Source organism: Gadus chalcogrammus, chromosome 4 (assembly GCF_026213295.1).
Source record: "Gadus chalcogrammus isolate NIFS_2021 chromosome 4, NIFS_Gcha_1.0, whole genome shotgun sequence".
Taxonomy (NCBI): Eukaryota; Metazoa; Chordata; class Actinopteri; order Gadiformes; family Gadidae; genus Gadus; species Gadus chalcogrammus.
Genome location: NC_079415.1, coordinates 21,038,847 through 21,058,363, shown reverse-complemented (window position 1 = coordinate 21,058,363; position 19,517 = coordinate 21,038,847). Strand labels below are relative to the sequence as shown.

General features: G+C 43.6%; 1 protein-coding gene across 3 annotated transcripts in view; it reads right to left on the bottom strand.

Moving 5' to 3' along the window:
* The window catches only part of gpd2 (glycerol-3-phosphate dehydrogenase 2 (mitochondrial)), a 55,623-nt gene that overhangs the window by 5,585 nt on the left and 30,521 nt on the right, over positions 1-19,517 (bottom strand). For all 3 annotated transcript variants that reach the window (XM_056588684.1, XM_056588686.1, XM_056588685.1), the window contains 5 exons: positions 17,871-18,046; positions 9,281-9,412; positions 8,710-8,868; positions 790-902; positions 262-340 (listed from right to left, as the gene is read on the bottom strand). In XM_056588684.1, the coding sequence (XP_056444659.1) occupies positions 262-340; positions 790-902; positions 8,710-8,868; positions 9,281-9,412; positions 17,871-18,046 (659 nt within the window). The remainder of the gene's footprint in view (positions 1-261; positions 341-789; positions 903-8,709; positions 8,869-9,280; positions 9,413-17,870; positions 18,047-19,517) is intronic.

The following is a 19,517-nucleotide window of genomic DNA, read 5'->3' as shown; positions in this document are numbered from 1 at the left end:
TGAGACAGGGAGAGAGACAAGGGCGGGAGAGAGAGAGAGACCCCACACAAGAGGAGAGGAGAGACTGAGTGAGTGAGTGAGTGAGTGAGTGAGTGAGTGAGTGAGTGAGTGAGTGAGTGAGTGAGTGAGTGAGTGAGTGAATGAAAGAGAGTAGGAAAGACAAAAGAAATAGAAACTATAGAAAACAAGATTAAGAGAGGCTAGAAAATAAGAGGAAAGAAACAAAGAGTGAAGTGCAGAAAGTGAAACCCAGGGTGGTACCTGCAGCACGCTCTGTACGTCCACCGTTGTGATGAATCCTTTGCTCTCCTTGTCAAACTTGTGGAAGCGGTTTTTGTACCTGTCAATCACACACACAGCAATTTAGCCTGGAGGGAGAGTAGGCCAAACAAACCTTTGTATTGTGGTCCAAACATGACACTAGCGCTAAAGTATTGTTGCCAAACAAATAACTACAGACATATATAGACAGATATAAAGACAGACCGACAGATATTAAGACGGGTATATTTATGACCAAAAACACTCAACCCTCGGGGCCCGAAATTATGATTTCATATTTATTTTAGACATGAAATGATGCACTATATAGGGATCCTGGTTTGGACCCTTTGGTTTCCAACAGTACCACAAAAATGTGACGCCCCAAATAGTGCACAATATAGTGAATGAGTGAGGGATTCCCGACACGCCAATAATAATAATAATAATACATTTAATTTAGAGGCGCCTTTCAAGACACCCAAGGTCACCTAGAGACAATAGAGACAGACGGACAGGAAGTAGTACCTGACTACTTCCTGGTAGTCCAGATTGATCTCAGAGGTCTTCGTGAGTTGTTCTGACCGAGTCCTGTAGCCCATCTCATAGTACAGGAACTTCCTGGCTGCCTCCAACTCATCCTGTAGGGGGGGGGGAGAGAGAGAGAGAGAGAGAGAGAGAGAGAGAGAGAGAGAGAGAGAGAGAGAGAGAGAGAGAGAGAGAGAGAGAGAGAGAGAGAGAGAGAGACAGACAGAATGAGAGAGAGCGAGAGAGAGATGTTTGTTTTGTTGTTCTTTATGCTTTATTTTTTACTAAAGATTTGTGAAATTTCTTACACATCTTACACTAGTAGTTCATTCATTCAATTCATCTGTTCTGTAAAGATCCCACGGCATGAAAATTTGACTTTATGAGGTTTTCTAACATTAATATGTGTTCCCCCAGCCTGACTACTTTTTTTTTTCTGGCCAAGAGGCAGCAACAAATAACATATGTACACTCACAATATTACACTCACAACATATAGACAGAAATTAAAATGATAAAAAACATTTACAAGTAAATTAAAATTCATAAAAAACTTCTACAAGTCAAAGAAGTGGTCTGAAATGCTCTCATCTTAGATTTAAGAGCGTTCAAAGAAATCAATTCGGTTAATTTAAAATCTTTTTGCAGCCAGTTCCATGTGGTGGGAGCAGAGTGGACGAATGCCCTTTTTCCTAATTCAGTGCGGGCAAATGGAACTGACAGAAGCATCTGATTGTTTGAACGCAGACTGTAAGAAGCAACTATTTTCTGTGTGATTAAATTACAAATATATGATGGCAGTAGCCCAAGCATGGCCTTATAAATAAAAGTGCACCAATGTCCCAGCCTCCTGGTGGACAAAGAGGGCCAACCCACTCGAGAATACAATTCACAGTGATGGGTCAGGGCTCTACAGTTAGTAATAAACCTCAGAGAAGCATGGTAAACAGCATCAATCTTACATAGACATTTAGCTGAGGCATATAAATCAAATCTCCATAATCTAAACTGGATAAAAACGTTGCAGTGACAAGCCGCTTTTTCACCTCAAAAGAGAAACAAAATTTGTGCCTGAAGAAGCAGCCCAATTTAAGTTTAAATTTCTTCACAAGATTGTCAATGTGGGGTTTGAAGGAAAGGGAGTCATCAATCAAGACACCAAGATATTTATAGATATGAACCACCTCTATGACATTTCCCTCAAGAGTGGACACTGTGTGGACAGTTTGAGGTACTTTCTTAGAGTTTGAAAACAACATTTGTTTAGTTTTTTCAGTGTTGAGGACTAATTTTAGTTGCAGGAGTGTGTGCTGGACTACATCAAAAGCTTTCTGCCGAGATTCAACAGCTCTAGCAGGAGTTGATCCAAAACAGTAAATAATTGTGTCATCTGCATAAAAATGCATGTTAGCATCTGACACGTTTTTTCCCAAATCATTAATGTACATAATGAACAAGAGGGGTCCTAATATTGAACCCTGTGGCACGCCCTTGTGGACACTCACAAATTCAGAACACAGACCATCATATTTAATACACTGAGTCCTGTCACTCAAATAATCTGTGAACCAGGAAACTACATGATTTGACAAACCCAAGCAAAAAAGCCTATGCTTTAAAACAGCATGGTCCAGTGTCAAAAGCCTTTGACAGATCAATAAAAAGTGAAGCACAGTGCTGCTTCTTATCAAGAGCAACTAATATATCATTGATCACTTTTGTAGCTTCAGTGATGGTACTGTGTTTTTTCCTGAAGCCTGATTGCAGTTTTGAGAGAAGATCATTGGAGGTTAGAAACTCTTTTAACTGATCACACACAAGAGATTCAAGAATTTTTGAAAAGGCTCACAGATTTGATATTGGCTTGTAGTTGGTTAAAGCTGCTGGATCACCTCCTTTTAATAAGGGGGTAACAAAAGCTGACTTCCAAACAGCTGACTTCCAAACAGAATTTCTTTGTTTTCAATTGAGAGATTAAAAAGTAGGGCTCTATTGAATCAGGTCCAGGGGATTTTCTGCTATCCAACGTTTTGAGGGCTTGATGCACTTGCTGCACAGTAAAAGGTAAGAAATTAAAGGGTTCTCCTGAAATCCTTGGAGAATCCTTCCGTAGAATCAAACAAAGAACCAGATGATACAAAATGATTGTTAAAACAATTTAGAACCTCAGTTCTATCATAGACTGGGACCGAGTCTTTTAGAACAAATATCGGAAGAGCCGGAGGACTTTTACTTACAGATATAGATTTAATTACTTTCCAAAATTTCTGTGGATTATTAAGGTTCTCAGTTGTGACAGATAAATAATATTCAGATTTGGCCTTTAGGCAAAATCACTTTTTTCTGGCTTTGGCCCATGCCACATTACGTCGATGGATGGTATCTGACAACTCTGGGGAAAACCAGGGATTATCTCGTCCCTTAACCCGGAATTTCCCGATGGGGGCATGTTTATTTACAATTTTCACAAAGTGTTCCTTAAAGAATGTCCAAGCTAACTCCACGTCCAGCAAAATACCTATGTGTCCCCAATTTACCAAAGACAAATCATGATGAAAAGCCTGTTCATTAAATATTTTTAAATTCCTCTGATTTTTGTGTCCGTGCAAGTAGCAACAACACAATGATAATTCAAATCATTGCAGAAAACTCCCAAGGATAAGAATTTATGAGGAACATTTGTGAGAATTAGATCATTCAAAGTGGACTTTTCAGAATTTTTAAGATTTGGCCTTGTAGGTAGGTTTACCAGATGGATAAGATTAATAGTGTCACAGAAAGATTTAAATTAATCCGGAACTGCATTTAGCCAATCCCAATTCAGATCTCCAGCCATTAAAAGCTCATTATAATTTAATTTGGACAAAAGATGCTGCAATGACGATAATGCCTCCTTTGTGGCAGATGGAGGCCTATAGCACCCGACAACAGTCATAGAGAGGGACTTTGCTATTTCCAACTTCAATGCCAAAAATTCAAAATGCTTAGAGATAGACTCAGACAGAACAATTGAAGCATCAAATCTTGATTTAACGAAAATGGCTACGCCTTTCTTGGGCCTATCAGTATGATAAACATTGTATCCGAGTATGCTAATGTCTTCATTTGTAATAGATTTTGTCAGCCAAGTTTCTGAGATGACCACAATGTCTGCATCTGTTGATCTAACCCAAATTCTGACCATGTCCATCTTTGGTACTAAGCTGCGCACATTAAGATGAATACATTTGAGACCAGACATTAATTTAAAATCAGCGGGAGTCTGGATAAATTGCAATTCAGGACCAGGGTTTGATTGCACATCTCCAGACAGAAGTAAGAGTAGTACAATCATCACTCCTCCTTACATTTTGAAGCAGTTTTTTCATGTGTTAAAGCCAGGCAATGCCTTTCCTTAAGGGAAAGAGTAAGATTATATAAAGTAAAACAACGTAGAAGTTTAGGTAAGTCCCTAGGTGGGTCCGACCACAGGTTTGAGGCCCAAACCAAATCAGGCTGTGGTTGCTGAAAATGCCCGGCAACATTAGCATTAGTGCCACTATAGTAAGTGTCTTGCATGCTCGACACATAGCTAGCGGTACTCACAAAGGGGCAATACCTTGGAGTCAGGTCCCAAAATGTCAACAAACATACTAAAGTTAAGAAAAATGCCATTGTCTTTAAATTACTGAGTTTACTATGCTAGCTGCTGCTGCTGGGGCCTTGAGATGTTAGCAGGGCTGCTGCTGCTGGGGCCTTGAGATGTTAGCAAGGCTGCTGCTGCTGGGGGCTTGAGATGATAGCAAGGCTGCTGCTGCTGGGACCTTGAGGTGCTAGCAAGGCTGCTACTGCTGCTGCTGGGACCTTGAGGTGTTAGCAAGGCTGCTACTGCTGGTGCTGGGGCCTTGATGTGTTAGCAAGGCTGCTACTGCTGCTGCTGCTGAGGCCTTGGGAGTTGGCAAGGCTGCTACTGCTGCTGCAGCTGAGGCCTTGGGAGTTAGCAAGGCTGCTACTGCTGCTGCTGAGGCCTTGGGAGTTAGCAAGGCTGCTACTGCTGCCTTTGTTCTAGCCCTTTAGAGTCCAGGTAGTCTGCATTCATTTCATGTGATGAATGATAATATCCTTAAATCCAGTGTGCTCAATAAGTAGCAGAAACAAAATAGCGCAAAAAATGAACACAGACAGAGAGACAAACTCACAAACTCACATACAACCTAACATTCTGCCATCTTGGATTCCAAGAACTACGGTCCCCCAGTAGCTAGAAATGGCGTTAGGTGTAAAACGAGCAATAGTTATCCTGTTCTGCCTTTGAAAAAACAATGCTTAGATGCGCCGATTTAGAATTTTTCCCCGCATGTCGTCACACGTGGGGGTTACCTCCCCTTCTCTGCTCTTCCCGCCCAGAGAATTCGGCCCGCCAATGAGACAATGAGCTACGACTGTTGTACACTACTTTGTTATTTGGATAACCGTTCTGCTGTTGGTGTAATGGCGCATAACTCGTCGGATTCTCTGACGTCTCTGGTATTTCCACAACGAGACTCGTAGTGGGGGATATCTCAGCAATGGTTGAGAAAGAATTTGGGGGAAGGCACTTTGGCTTTGACTCCCTGAAGTACATGAACGGCGACAAGGAGGAGAAAGGGATTGTTGCCCGTGATGTCTCCCGCCAGAGCCCCGCTGCCTGCTGCCCGCCACCGCGAGGCACCACAGCCGTGAGGCACCACAGCCGTGAGGCACCACCGCCGCAAGGCACGCTGCCCGCTTTCGAGGCAGTGGGGCCTCGTCAGCGGGCAGCGGGGCTCAGACGGAAGACAATCGAGGGCGACAATCCCTTTCTCCTCCATGTCGCGGTTCAGTTTACGTCAGACTGATAGAAGTGGAAGAACCAGAGACGTCGGAGAACCCGACGCATTCGTTTGAGATTCATAATATCGTCTGGAGGCGCACACAGCTTTTGGCCGTGATAATATATATTTTATGATATAGATATCGATGCATAATTTTATATTATTTAGATATAGAGCTCAAGGACTCCCGCGAGAGCACCCGGAGTGCTCTAGAACAGTGATTCTTAACCATAGGGCCGCGGCCCAAACTTGGGCCGCCAGCGCCCCCTAGAGGGCCGCGAAAAACTTTCAGTTTTGCACCTGTGGGCCCCAAGGGCCGCCGGACTTTGTAGATTATCAAGTGAAGACAGAGATATGTTATGCATGAGACGCTCAGTAACTTACAATGCCGTTTTCGACCACGCGGTGGCGGTAATGCATCACGCAGTTGTTTAGGAAGCGCGAATACACAGAGAAGAAGAGTCTTCTTCGCTCGCTGCGGCAAATATGGATAGGTTTTTTAAAAGAAAACATGACGACGAACATCCTGACCCCTCCACCCAAAAGACAAAGTTTTTGCGGAAATACAATGTCGACTTCATTAAATACGGTTTCGTAAATGGAGGAACAGAGGCAGTGCCAAAAGCCCAGTGTGTGGAGTGTGGGCTAATGCTGTCCAACGAAGGGAAACATGTGGATTTTGGACCAATTTGCATTGGATCCCACTGCAAGTGATGTTGCTTTGCCCTCACACCTTGAATCCCAGCTTCTGGAAGTTTCCACTGACAGCACTTTAAAGCTGCAGCGGGGCAAACTGGACCTGGGCTCCTTCTGGATTGCAGTCTCAAAGGAGTACCCATGTCTTGCACTGAGGGCTGTGAAACTCCTGCTCCCATTCACAACTACGTACCTGTGTAAATCAGGGTTCTCCATTGTGGCCACAACTAAGACCAAAGCCCGAAACAGACTCAGAGCAACGCTGGAGGCTACTCTGAGAGTGAGCCTTTCTCCCATTCCGCCCAGACTGGATCTGATTATGTCTCAGAGGCAGGCCCAAGTGTCTCATTAAGAGGTGAAGATAAAAAGGGAGTTGTTGTTCATTGTCGTTATTATTTGTGTCATTGTTCATTTGTCACAGATATAAAGATTCTTCTGTCATGAAAAAATGGAGACTGTTGAAGCAATTTTCAAATGGCTTTGCAGATTATAAGGCTATAGTTTCATTTGCACTCTATTTCAATTTTATTTACAGTTTATTTATTTAATTTAAAAATAGATTTATATTATTTGAATGCATTTATTTTATCACCCCCTTTTTTTTTTTTTAATTTAAAGTAAAATCCTAATATTGGTCTTTTTTTTAAATTATTATTAAAAATCCTGACTTGATTCTTGAAAATGTTCTTGTCACAGCCTGATTTGGCCCAGGAATTATCAGCCTGTTCAGTGTCATGATACAGTATGTGTTACATACACATGTTTAATAAAAGTCTTTGTGATGATCCCATTTTATCATTTCATTTTATTTTTATTTTAGGTTTTTGCTTGTTAAACAGTAAGTGGATTTGGTTATTATTGTATACAAATTAAACCGAGAGTGAGGTCAGTTAAACCTATGCAGTGTGCCCAGGGCCACTTTGTACTTTAAAAATTGGGCCTCAAGGTCAAAAAGGTTAAGAACCCCTGCTCTAGAATATTTACAGAACACGGTCAAAGGCTGTGTGAGCCTTGCGTTGCGATACATCCACTGTAAACAGAGCGCATGGTACCGTGGCCGCAAGCTGCTCAGGGCCAAAACCCCCACCCTCTGCCTTGACCCGTCTCTCTCCTCCTCATTTGCATTAAGCTACAGACACCGAAATGGCGCGTTTTGGGAAAGATCAATGTGCGACTGGGTTGAAGTGGCTGAATTTCGCGAACGTCTTCAAATACTATCTTAGGGGCCAACTCATACCTAGATTAAAGTATCCATAAAGTAGCATGCCATGGGACCTTTAATGGATATTTCCCCCCCAAGGCACTTATGTATAGAACAAAAATCTCTTTGTCTTTCACGAGTGAGAACAGCTGGAGGATATATTACAGGTGACAAGTGAATATTTCACTTTACTGTGACCCCAACTGCAATGGTTCCCTATGTTACAATACACTGTTAAGAAACTAAATGCTATTAAATAATGATGGTGATCATGCATGCATAAATTTGGTGTTATCTAACTTTATCAGGTAAATGTGCTCTTGTTTGGCCTCAGGGAGGGTATATTTATACAGGGAAAACTATTGCAAATTGGACATACTCTGATAACACAAAGGTTTGTGTTATCAGTATATATATTTTCATGAAGCAAAATGTTCTTGATGTAACCTTTGGGTGTTTGTGTTTTGTGGCGCTTTGGGCCCCAAGGTGTTTTGTCCCTGTTTACTGGGTGAGAGGTCACACACACACACACACACACACACACACACACACACACACACACACACACACACACACACACACACACACACACACACACACACACACACACACACACACACACACACACAGGTCCCCTTGAGAGGGGATAAAGGGTGTGGAGGGTTTATTGTGTCTTTGACTGTAGGAGAATAACGGGGGGATACACAGCCAGCAGGGGTTATGTACTCCGCTCTGAAGCCACACAGGCTAGCCGAAATAAGAGACGCAAACATGATCCAGTCCTGTCATGGGCGACTGTATGGACACACAATGCTCCAAATAAAGAAAAATACACTGGTATAAAAATTGCAACCAACGCAAAGCTGTTCGCAATGCAATCTAGGCTTTTAGCAATAATAACTTTCTGTTCTTCAAGTTCAACAACTAGAATTACTATATTTGGATCATATTTGGCCATGTTCATCTTGTTTAACAGAATTTCCTGTACTAGAGTGTACCAGAATCTGTGTTTGTTCCGATGTATTTTCAACCACAACTTCCTGCTGAATAGGAACAACCCCTCAACCAGGTGATACATTTGGGGTCGTTACTCAAACATTGAAAGCCTCTCTAGTAATCCACTGTGGACGGAAACCAAACAGGGAATAAAATGTAAGTTGGTGAGCGTAGATCGGCCTTTCGGCCACGTACGGTTTTCCGGTCGCTGGTCCAGTTGAGCGCCTTGCCCATTAGCTCCACGATGCGCGGCAGGGCCTCGTCGGCTGCCTGGACATTGAGGAAGCCCAGCCGCGTGCGCCGGGCGATGACGTCAATGGCCGTGCAGGCATACTCCTTGATGGCGTACAGCACCTGGCGGGGGGACGGGATTAGTGGTCAATTGAGGTTCTGTCAGTAGCAATAGACGACTTTTGTCGGACTGAGATTCGGATGAGCTTGTGAAAGATGTGAAGTTTGGATTTTAACCAATTAATTTACGTAAAATAAGTTTTTTCAACAAAAGTGGAAGGTAAAGGCCCGAGTGGCAGAACAAGCTTCGATAACCGGTGTTAGCCACCAGCTAAGTGTGGGGCCATTTTACTCTGTATGCTGGAAGTGTTGCTACAAGTCCAAGAAAATAACCGTTTTAATGGGAACATTATAAGACTTTGATATTTTTGGGGATTCTCTAAGTCCCAGATGCAGAGTTGGAGTTTCATTGTGTTTGTAGGTAGAGTATATTGTCCATAGGATTCTGGGTTGTAAACAGTTGATGGTGCGTTACCTCGCCCTCGATGTAGGGAAACTCGGACACCAGCCTTTTGCCGACGATGGGCCATCTCTTACCGGTGACCTGCGCCATTTTGGCCACTTCGAACGCCTTCCCGCCATATGTCGACGCCAAATGCTGGGCCACCTGAGGAGGAAGCCACGCAGGAAGTTAGATCATTCTTTGTTAGTTGGCAGACAATGGAAGAAGGTTTCAGGGCAAAGTTGGATTTAGCTGTCCTCGATTCAATTACATTTTCAATGCTAAGCTTAAAGGGCCGCTATTTTACCGACTAGTTGAGTCAGTCCACTTTGCTGCACTACCAAGAATGCATCTGGGTGGACACTCCCACATTAAAAGTGTCACTATGGGGTCGGTTTTGAAATGGTTGGTAAAGGCTAATCCACATAACACCTTAAAATAAAATAGGGGCCATATAGAAATTGATCAACTACAACTACTCCAATTAATAGTGCTACTACTATTATGACTACTACTTCTAAGCACAAGAAGAGGGCCTCTGTTTCTGTATTAATTCTTGTTCAATAAAACATGAATATCTTCCAGTGAACATGAATACCGGCTTTGTGAGACTGTGACTAAGCTAGACGACACTAGAGTATTGATAAACCAATACTATGATCCCTCTGAAAATGAATACAATCTGTCTTTGTGTATACTTGCACACAATGGGCAGATAACTTAATGCCACCGAGGAGATAAGCACAGAGCAGATGGAGAAGTGGGTTCACTACTGGTGACCGCTGGTATTCAAACCATTGATCCAATCTCTCATCCCAAGTGAAACGACAAGCGTCTGAGCAGTTTGGAATCGATGGGGTGTCATAAGTTTGGCGAAACAACAAAATGGCCTATTTGGCATTCAGATCACTGGCTTTTGTCGATGGCCAGGAAAGGGCAAGCGTTGTCCAAATATCAACGCGACCTTTAGGAATATTACAGAGGAGAGTTACGGTAATGAGGGGTCCGCTGCTTGGGGCCTTGTTTAGTAAAACTCTATATTGGATTCATTTTCTTTTTTTTACACAGAAAGCTAATTACCGATCGATGACAGTGCGAAAATGAATCGTCGCTTTGGTGGCGTACGTTCGAAACGACAAAGGTGTGTTCAGTGGTTTGTGTGCGGAGATCAGAAATCCCAGTGGTGTAGAATTTGTAGAATTTTTTGTACATTTCCCTGCTTATTATTGCCAAGGTATCTGCTGAGACACATGATGCATTCATGTGCCCCGGTATTTCACAGCCTCCGTGAGCATGTAACGTAGGTGGGTGTTTCTAGCAAGACTATGGTGACTACTTACCTTGCCATTATTGTAATTCAAGTTTAGTAAATATATTTCCCACAGCCCCTTCGACACAAGTGACGAGGGAGCTTCCTATAACCCATTTTAAATTACTAATGAAGCGCGGTACGATGAACAGGCCCCAAGGAAACACTTTTAGGCCCCTATTTCACCACCCTTGTTTGATGTTGGTTGCATGTTACGAGCGACTTCAAACCGACCCTACAGCGATATAACAAGATGGACCCTATGAGACCAGGCGACAAGAAACTGTTCTTGTTCATTAGGGTGACTAGTTCGTCTCAGTGACTAGTTCAATCTTCCTATTAGGTATTTTCCTAATATTAAGAATGCAATAGTAATGACTATTGGCAATAGAGTAGTGTGAGGATATCCATTCAGCTGTTTCGGGGGCATTGTTTTCCCAGAGGTTAACTTTTCTTTTACAAGGGCCTTCAAAAGCCCCCTTCACACCAATGTCATGAGCAATTATTTTGGGAATGCAAAACGAACCAAACCCCCGTTCGTCCCGGACTAGGGCTGGGACAAAATATCGATACGCGATATATATCGTCGCCTTTCTTCATGTGATATGAGAATCGATATGCTGGCGGCAAGTAGTGATATATATATATTTAAATTTTTTCTTTTTATTTCTTTTGCATTTTTATGCTTTATTCCTGAAGAGTTAGACAGGAAATATTGCCCATATATCAACATTTTAATGAATAAAATAGGGCGCCTTTAACAGATTTCCCTTCTCCTCGAGGTAGTGCTGAACATGAATGAAGGAAACTTGAACGGAAGTTAACTAGCCAAAGACAGAAATCCATCACTTTACCTTTTCATATTCATTTTGTATTTATCGTTAGACATATCGTGATGTATCGTCATAGAAGGATTATCATTCTACGTCACTCCCCGCTCTACGCGCATGTCATATGCAGAAAGAGATGAGAGCGACAAGATCATCAATCATGTGTTGTTGTGCGTTGTTGTTGGTTCCATAAACCGTTTTAATAAGACTGATTATCCCATTTATTCTACCTCTCGCTTGCCAACATAATAAAACAATTCAAATACTATAATAATTATGCTTTTTCTTATTCGTATTGCATGCTTATTCAATGTATACTCTGTTTGAGTTAATCTCCCTCAAAAAGTATTCCCCTTTAATTACGATCGATCAAACTTGTTTTTGGCACCTCGAAGGGCATTATCCCGCTTATACCATGGTCACGTGCCAAAGAAAAGAAATTAAGATCATTAATTTATATTTTCATGCATATTACAATCCAAATATAAAGTTTTTCACATGCCATTATTTTGTTTCCCTGGTAATGCCTGAGGGTTTGACTAATACCTGGAACAATCATTATCCTCCCGTAAGGTTCTTATGCAAAGAAAACGTTGTTCACTCCTCCAGTAAACAGGATGGACCTTAGCTACGACTTGGCAACGGCTGACTCATTGCTCAGCGGACTAGAATACCAGACAGTTAACGTTATCGATTGTACATATTTATAATTCGAAATTCGTCCCAGCCTTTATACCACAGATACTATAGGGTCTATAGTAGGGTGGAGCTTAAACTATAACATTTTTTTTTTTTTTTTTAAGTCTTACCCCCCTTATCTGTGCGGCATAATAAAAAAACACTATATGCAAAGTTTGAACATTAAATTATTCTGTTTAGGGGTAGCTCAAGTGCCTCAAAGATTACGAAATTTATAAAAATGCAACGAATTACACAACCTTTAGGAGTATCTTTACCAATTTATTTTAAACAACACTATTCATTTTGAACACAGTAATTGTGGATTCTTGTTCAGTTTCTGACAACTAATATCAGTCTAAAAATGTCCAGCAAACTCTAGATTTATTGTTTTCATGGCAGCCCGGACAGAGTCTGTTTCCTGCTATCAGGATACAATCTACAATGGTCCTCAACAATTTGCAGCAGGAATTGCAGCTGCGTTTCATCACAGATTAGTAATCCACTGTACTCCTGAATGAGTGCCACTCCACGTTCAGCTTGGTCATTGACAACATTAAGAGACTTGACTGCTTCTGTAGCCTGCTTGTAATCATCTCTGTCCTGCCACAAGTCCGGATCAACCGCGAGAAATCCATCTGGAAGTTCCATGATTCGGATCAGTTTCATTGACTATGCTGTGACAAAGTCTTCTAAGTTCTTGTCATTGAATGGATCCAGATCAACAGTGATTGGCTTGGAATGATCGTGCTCTTGGTTTTCTTCATTCTGCATGGCACTAACCATCCGTCTCTTGGTTGACGAACTGACCCGACTGTCGAAGAAAGCCAAGCCAACAAGTTCCTGTGACAAGTACCATAAGTGTTTGGAAAACTTGCGTGATGTTGACTTTGAAATGGCTGAATGGATTGATGAGTATTCAAGCAGTGACTTAAGTAGCAGCAGGTCACTGGAAGGAGCACCTGATGCCTGAGGAGCAGTGATCCAGGCTTTCAGGTAGACACGTACTGCGAACACACACACATCACGTAACCCTCTCTCTTCAGCAGGAGTCAGTTTGAACTGAGCCTTGAACATCCAGATCTTGAGACTGTAGAACTTTGGACATCCAACGGGCGTGGTGCATTGCACCAGGTGACATGAATCGCACTCCTCGTGCAGGAGCAGCACCGAGAAACACAATCACAAGTTCCAAGAATTCTTTATAGTCATCTCTTGGTAGACTCTGTTGAAGATGCTTGTTGGCGTAATCAATGGTGCTTTGCTTAATGTCTTCCACGAGACCTGCCACATCATCAGCTGCAATCCCCGGTTCATACTTTGCTGTGTCAATAAATCCCCAGTATTCCTGGAACCGTTTGAAGAGTGGAACCCCGGGAGAAGATGTGGCTCCCATACATACTTGGAACACTGCACCAATTATCAGTTCCATAATGTGGTGCCTACTAGGGGTGAAACGGATCAGTGTGTCCACGGTTCGGTTCAGATAACCGTTTTGGGCCTCGGTTTCGGATACGGTTCGGATTAGGATCATGTCCGTGATAGTAAATAGGCGGACTTTTTTTTGACGGAGGGTTTGGGGGAGAAACACAAAAATGAATGAGACCCACAGGCTATTTGCAATGTGTTAATTGACTGCAATCAGACAACTTGCAAGGCTTTTTTGTGCAATAAATGTTCCCCTAAATGCATTTGAAAACATGGTGCACTGAGTGTAACATGTAAGGGATAACGGCCGACGAGGCTTAGAACTCTGGCGACGAGCGCAGCATGAAGCCAGAGTTGCCTCTACCTGTCCATTATTTCCATCGAACCGGTCGACCTCGAAGGCCGTTATCCCGCTTATCACCCGTTTGTATTTATCTCCTGTATATTTAGAATATAATTGTATCAATTACTTTCTTTAAATTTAGGAATCGTGCGCTTGAAAAGCCCAGTTTGTTTTGAACGCTGACAGGCTGAAGGGAGGGGCGGGAAAAGTCTCATTGGCTCGGGCAGCACTGGAGAGAATGCATTCCGCTGGGTCCTAAACACCCTTTTGTATCGGACGTAGGCTACAGTAGGCAAAATACGCTACATAAGGCAATGCCTTCATGAAACCGAAATCCGCGGATCTCCAGAATGCTCCGAACTGTGGTAAACGAACCGAACGGATTCGGATACAATTCGAATCCGCTGCAGGCCTAGTGCCTACAAGACAGTGACAAGAGCTATTTCTTAAGCTTCTGCTCTAGAAGGACACAGGCACCAGCAATCCGACCAGTGTTTGAGCTGGTGGTGTCAAAGCACATAGCTCGGATGCTGTCTGCTAAGCCCCAGTCTTGAATGGCTCCGAAGACAGCAGCAGCCTGAGCCTCGCCTGTTGCGGATGGAAGCTTGGCAACTGTAAGTAACTCAGAAATTCCTTTACCTGAAACCAATACTGGCAGAATTGGTTTCAACCAGATCAACCTTCTTTTTTCCAATTAGATCCGGAATCAGTTTGCCATCCCAATGAACAACAAGGGGAACGTTACCCTGAATCTTGGCCTTTATGTTTGCAGCTCTCTGGCCTCTGTGTTGTACTCTGTTTCGGCGAATTGAGTCTCTGTTTAGAGCAAGTTCATCAATGTTCTGCCCCAAGCTTTTGGCAGTTTGTGCTATGATAAAAGCAGCCTTGTGGCCTGACACTTTTGTGCAATCTAGAGCAGCTGCTAAGCAGGTTTCAGAACCAGAAGAATTCAGCTCAGCGGTAGATGCTGCTGCTTTTATTTGTTCCATTTGATGACGCCTGGCAAGCATTTGCTCCTCTCTTTCGAACGCCCTTTTCTCCTTAGCAGCAAGCTTTTTATCTAATCCAGCCATCGACCCTCTTCTTCCTTTCTCTCGCTGGGCTAACAAGAAATCCTTGTCTTCTTGTAATACTGACGTCTTCGTCAGAGCATCAGCATGTGCGACATCAAAAAGATCTTCGAGCCTGGAAACAAAAGCTGACTCTCTCGCGAGTTGAGTTGGTGACGTTCGCGCTTTGTTATTTTTCAGAAGTCGCCACTCTTCAAAAGTCAACTCAAGCTTAGTTTGGCAGTTTTGATGATCCCTCATTGGGATTCTAGCTTTGTGCCAAAACTTTGCTATTTCCATGATGGCAACAGCTGACGATTGTCTTATAGTCTCCTTTAGTTCGAGATGGTGATGTAGGAAGAATCCCTGAGCCATACGCAATGACGGCAACTTGCTGCCATTTAACTCGGTCACAGAGTCACCAAGGAGATACAGTTCGTCTGAGATCTTGAAACTCACTGATAGAGCTACTCCAAGGATTGGACAAACATCTCTGTGGTGGAGCTAAAACAAATAAAAAAAGGCTGCTGCAGCTTTTGGGTATCAGAAACTTCACGGTCATTGAGCTACCCCTAAATATTGTTCAATTGTGCTCATATTTTGCCAGATTTATTTTTTTATATATATAGGAACAAAATGAGAGGGTAAGAAGGTCATATTTCAAAAGTTCATAAATAAGCTCCACCCTAGTCTATAGCATATAACCGCGTTGTCTGATTACAGTTTAAATCATTTTTCACAATTTACCAGCTCTCGTTTTGAAGAAAAATCATGGCGCGATTTGTTTCAATGGGAATCACGACGGTCTATAATTTTAACATAAAAATTACATATTTATAATTCGAAATTCGTCCCAGCCTTTGTACCACATATACTCTAGGGCAGGGGTGCCCAACCAGTCGATCGCGGTCTACCAGTAGACCGCCGATAGATCCCAAGTCGACCACGAGGGGTGAAGAAAAAAATAAATAAATAAATAAAGAAAATAAATAAATAAATAAAATAAAATAAAAATAATTGCGCGGGACATATACGCACGGTAGCGCATGCGCTGTTAACAGTAGTTCAAAGCCGTCAACAGTAGTTACGCAGTCCTAAACGTTGGCATGGCTGAGGGGAAACGAGTTAAGACCTACCATTTTCACCCTGAGTGGGAGGAAGATAATATTGATTATTGTTGAGAAGACGCCGTGTGCAGACGGAATGAAACCCCCACTGAAGTCCGTAGGTCCACGATACAAACCACCACCACCACCACCCCCCCCCGCCCCCCCCTCCACGATACAAACCACCACCAACACCCCCCCCCCACCCCCCCCCGCTTGAAGGTAGGTTTCACTGGTAGATCTCGGGAGGTTGGCTACTTGAAAAGTAGATCTTGGGTCGAAAAAGGTTGGGCACCCCTGCTCTAGGGTCTATAGCATATAACCGCGTTTTCCTATTACAGTTTAATGTAACACTAAGCCGACAACATCGCTAATTAACACCACAACTGCAAATTAACCACACAGTGATAACTCTGGCAACTGCTCAAACAAATTTATTTTTGCGATCATTCTGTACGCGCATCCGCCGTGTTGATAAAAAAATAACCCCCCTATAGGATTGTCTAACAATATATTGATTATTGCAGAATCGCTGTATGGCGATATTATCAGTATCATGGGCCATGTAACGCTCATGGTATCTTGAGGTTCCCTGTGATTCCCACCCCTATCCCAGACCCAGCGTCCTGGCCCCTACACCCGTGGGGTATACCACGAAGCTCGCTGAACATACCCAGGCTTTCTTGGGAAAACCTGGCTCGACAGAGCCGCAACTCGCAATCAGAGTTAAATGGTACCACGAAGCTCACTTTAGATTCAATTAGTTGAACCAGGTTTTCCGCTTTAGGTTCAGTGCGCGTTCACGTGAAAGGGGCATTTTTTGCGTCATTTTTCTCACCTTTACGATAGATCAAGCAGTCTATATGCGTATAAGTGAAAAGATTCAGCATATTGTCTGTAAAATAACTATGCCAAATGCAGAATTGTTCGCCATTAATCCAAATAGAATGATGATGATTTAAAAATGCATAAGCAACGTCCATCCTGCCTTATTCTATCATTTAGGGAATTCACTTTAAATACACCCTATTTAAGAAATGTATCGCATGTTTTCGACCGCTGAGAGGTAGCGGCTGTAGCGTAGTTGATTAGTATAAGACCCGAACGCCAGCGACTGGGGTTCAAATTCACGGTCTATCATCATGCATTGCAGCATTTTACCCCCATAGATGTGGTGCCAGCACGGCCTTGAAAATATGGGTTCAAGTTCGAAATAAGCACAAAAATATAATTCCATAAGCTTTAGTGAATAAGTATTCCATATGCATGAGAATTAGGACTTTTTAAGCTTCACATAAATTCGCGTCACTTGGGAGTCGAACCCCCCGCGCAGAAATTCAAGACTGACGCGCTACCTCCACTCTAGCACTCTGTCACTGAGACACAATGCGCAGCAGTAATTATTGTCTACATAAGGTCCAAAAGGACGATCAAATAACGAACACCCTCTGATGAGAATCTGTATCTCTCATGAAGAACCCCAATTTCGTTGTTTGCACAATGACGATAAAGTCTGAAATCTGAATATCGTCAGACAATGCCAAGGGATCGGTTCTGTCCCGTAAAACCCTCTGTCTCCGGAGAGACGCCTGTACGAGAAGTGCGCCGGGGTCCACGGGAACACCCACAAATGGTGACGCCATCGTCAGAGGAGGGGCTAGGAAGCTGCGCACGCCGATTTAAGTAGCCGATCTCCAGCTAGACTAAGCCGAAAAACTGCTCCCGACCAGGTTTGGTTGCGAGCATAAGTCACCATGGTGATACAGCGACGCTAAAAGAGATCGACTTTCCTGGTACAACTAACCCAGGCTTGGAGCTCAACATACCTCGCTAACCCTCTAAGCGAGCTTCGTGGTACAGGGCCCCGGTCTACGGTCTACCTCGTTCTCCAGGCCGTAGTCCTGCACCAGGCGGATGTAGAGGGTGGGCGACCAGTCGCGGCCCCCCTCCAGGACCAGACCCACGGTCTTGCTGGCTGACGCCTCCAGGCCGTGGGTCTGGATGGCCGCATCCAGCGTCTCCTCCGCCATGGAGCGGTACGTAGTCCACTTTCCCCCTGGGGACACACACACAGACACGCGCAGGCACGCACGCGCATACACACAGGCATGTTCACACGTTAGCACACACTCACACAAACACACACACACACACAGGTCCTAGAGGACGAGCGAGGCAGTGAACACTGATTGGCTGAATGGTGTCATGACTAATTGGCGCATGTTTTTGATGAGGCGTTGACACGCTGGAAGTAAGGCGGGAAGTCACCGGTGGCGACGCCGGGGTAATCGGCACCCTTCACCTCGCTCACGTCAACTAATGGAGTCTTAATTGGCTTTTGTTATGACACCGTCGCCGCGGTTACTGAACTGCATCGAAGACACAGCCTACTATCTTTAGGTGATCGGCTGCTGCGACGTTAGCTAGCTAGCTGTGTTAGCACTCTAACCACCCTTGGGTCCGGACTGGATCTATGTGAAGTTATAAGAACCTCTGTGTGTACAAAGTGGTGTTTTGTTTCATGTTTTGCGCGAAAAGGTAAACAAACACATATTTGAGTTTAAGCGGTAAATGCATAATACACCTCCATCAATACAAACACAGGTCCTACAAGAGAAACATGGCCAGACGCACACAAACACACACATACACAGAGGAATCCACACACACACACATACACAGAGGAACTAGGGGTGCAACGATTCATGCGATGCATCGATGAATCGATTGTCAGTCCTACCGATTCAACTAAATCGATCTGCTAAAATAAATAAATAGAATGAATCGCTTTGGCTTCACCAATAATCGATATAAATGCTTTAAATCGTATGAATCGATTATGATTAATGTTTTAAAGGGACTCTCACCTTTGTTGCATTTTATTATATGCAAGACAGACCCACCAGGAGTAAAAACAAACAATTATTTTACTCTCATAATATTTAGTGAAAACTTCAACCAATAAAATTCTTCGGACCGAATGACCTTATTGGCCGACAGACCTGTCAGTTTGCTGCATGGATATATAAGGTTTTCCGTCTACTTCTTGTGGCGCATTCGGGCTCGCGTCATCAAGGCGCGTCCTCAACTAGAGGGTTTGTTTTGATTCCACGGCAGACAGTAGCGAGTAGCGACCGTAGCGACTGACGATGGCAGACCAAAGTGGTCCACGGCGTACTGAAACTGCACCATTCAGTCCGATTAGGGGACTCATCTCGGACTCAGACTCACAGAGTTACCCTCCTCTGGAGCCTCAGGAAGACCTCCAGACTGTTGGCCACCAACTGCACCATTCAGTCCGATTAGGGGACTCATCTCGGACTCGGACTCACAGAATTACCCTCCTCTGGAGCCTCAGGAAGACCTCCAGACTGTTGGCCACCAACTGCACCATTCAGTCCGACAAGGGGACCCGATTCGCCCTCAGAAGCCAAGTGGTCCCGCTCCCCTGGATGATTCTCAGGACCTCCAGACCGTTGGCAACCAACCGCACCACTCAGTCCGATTAGGGGACCCATTTCGGACTC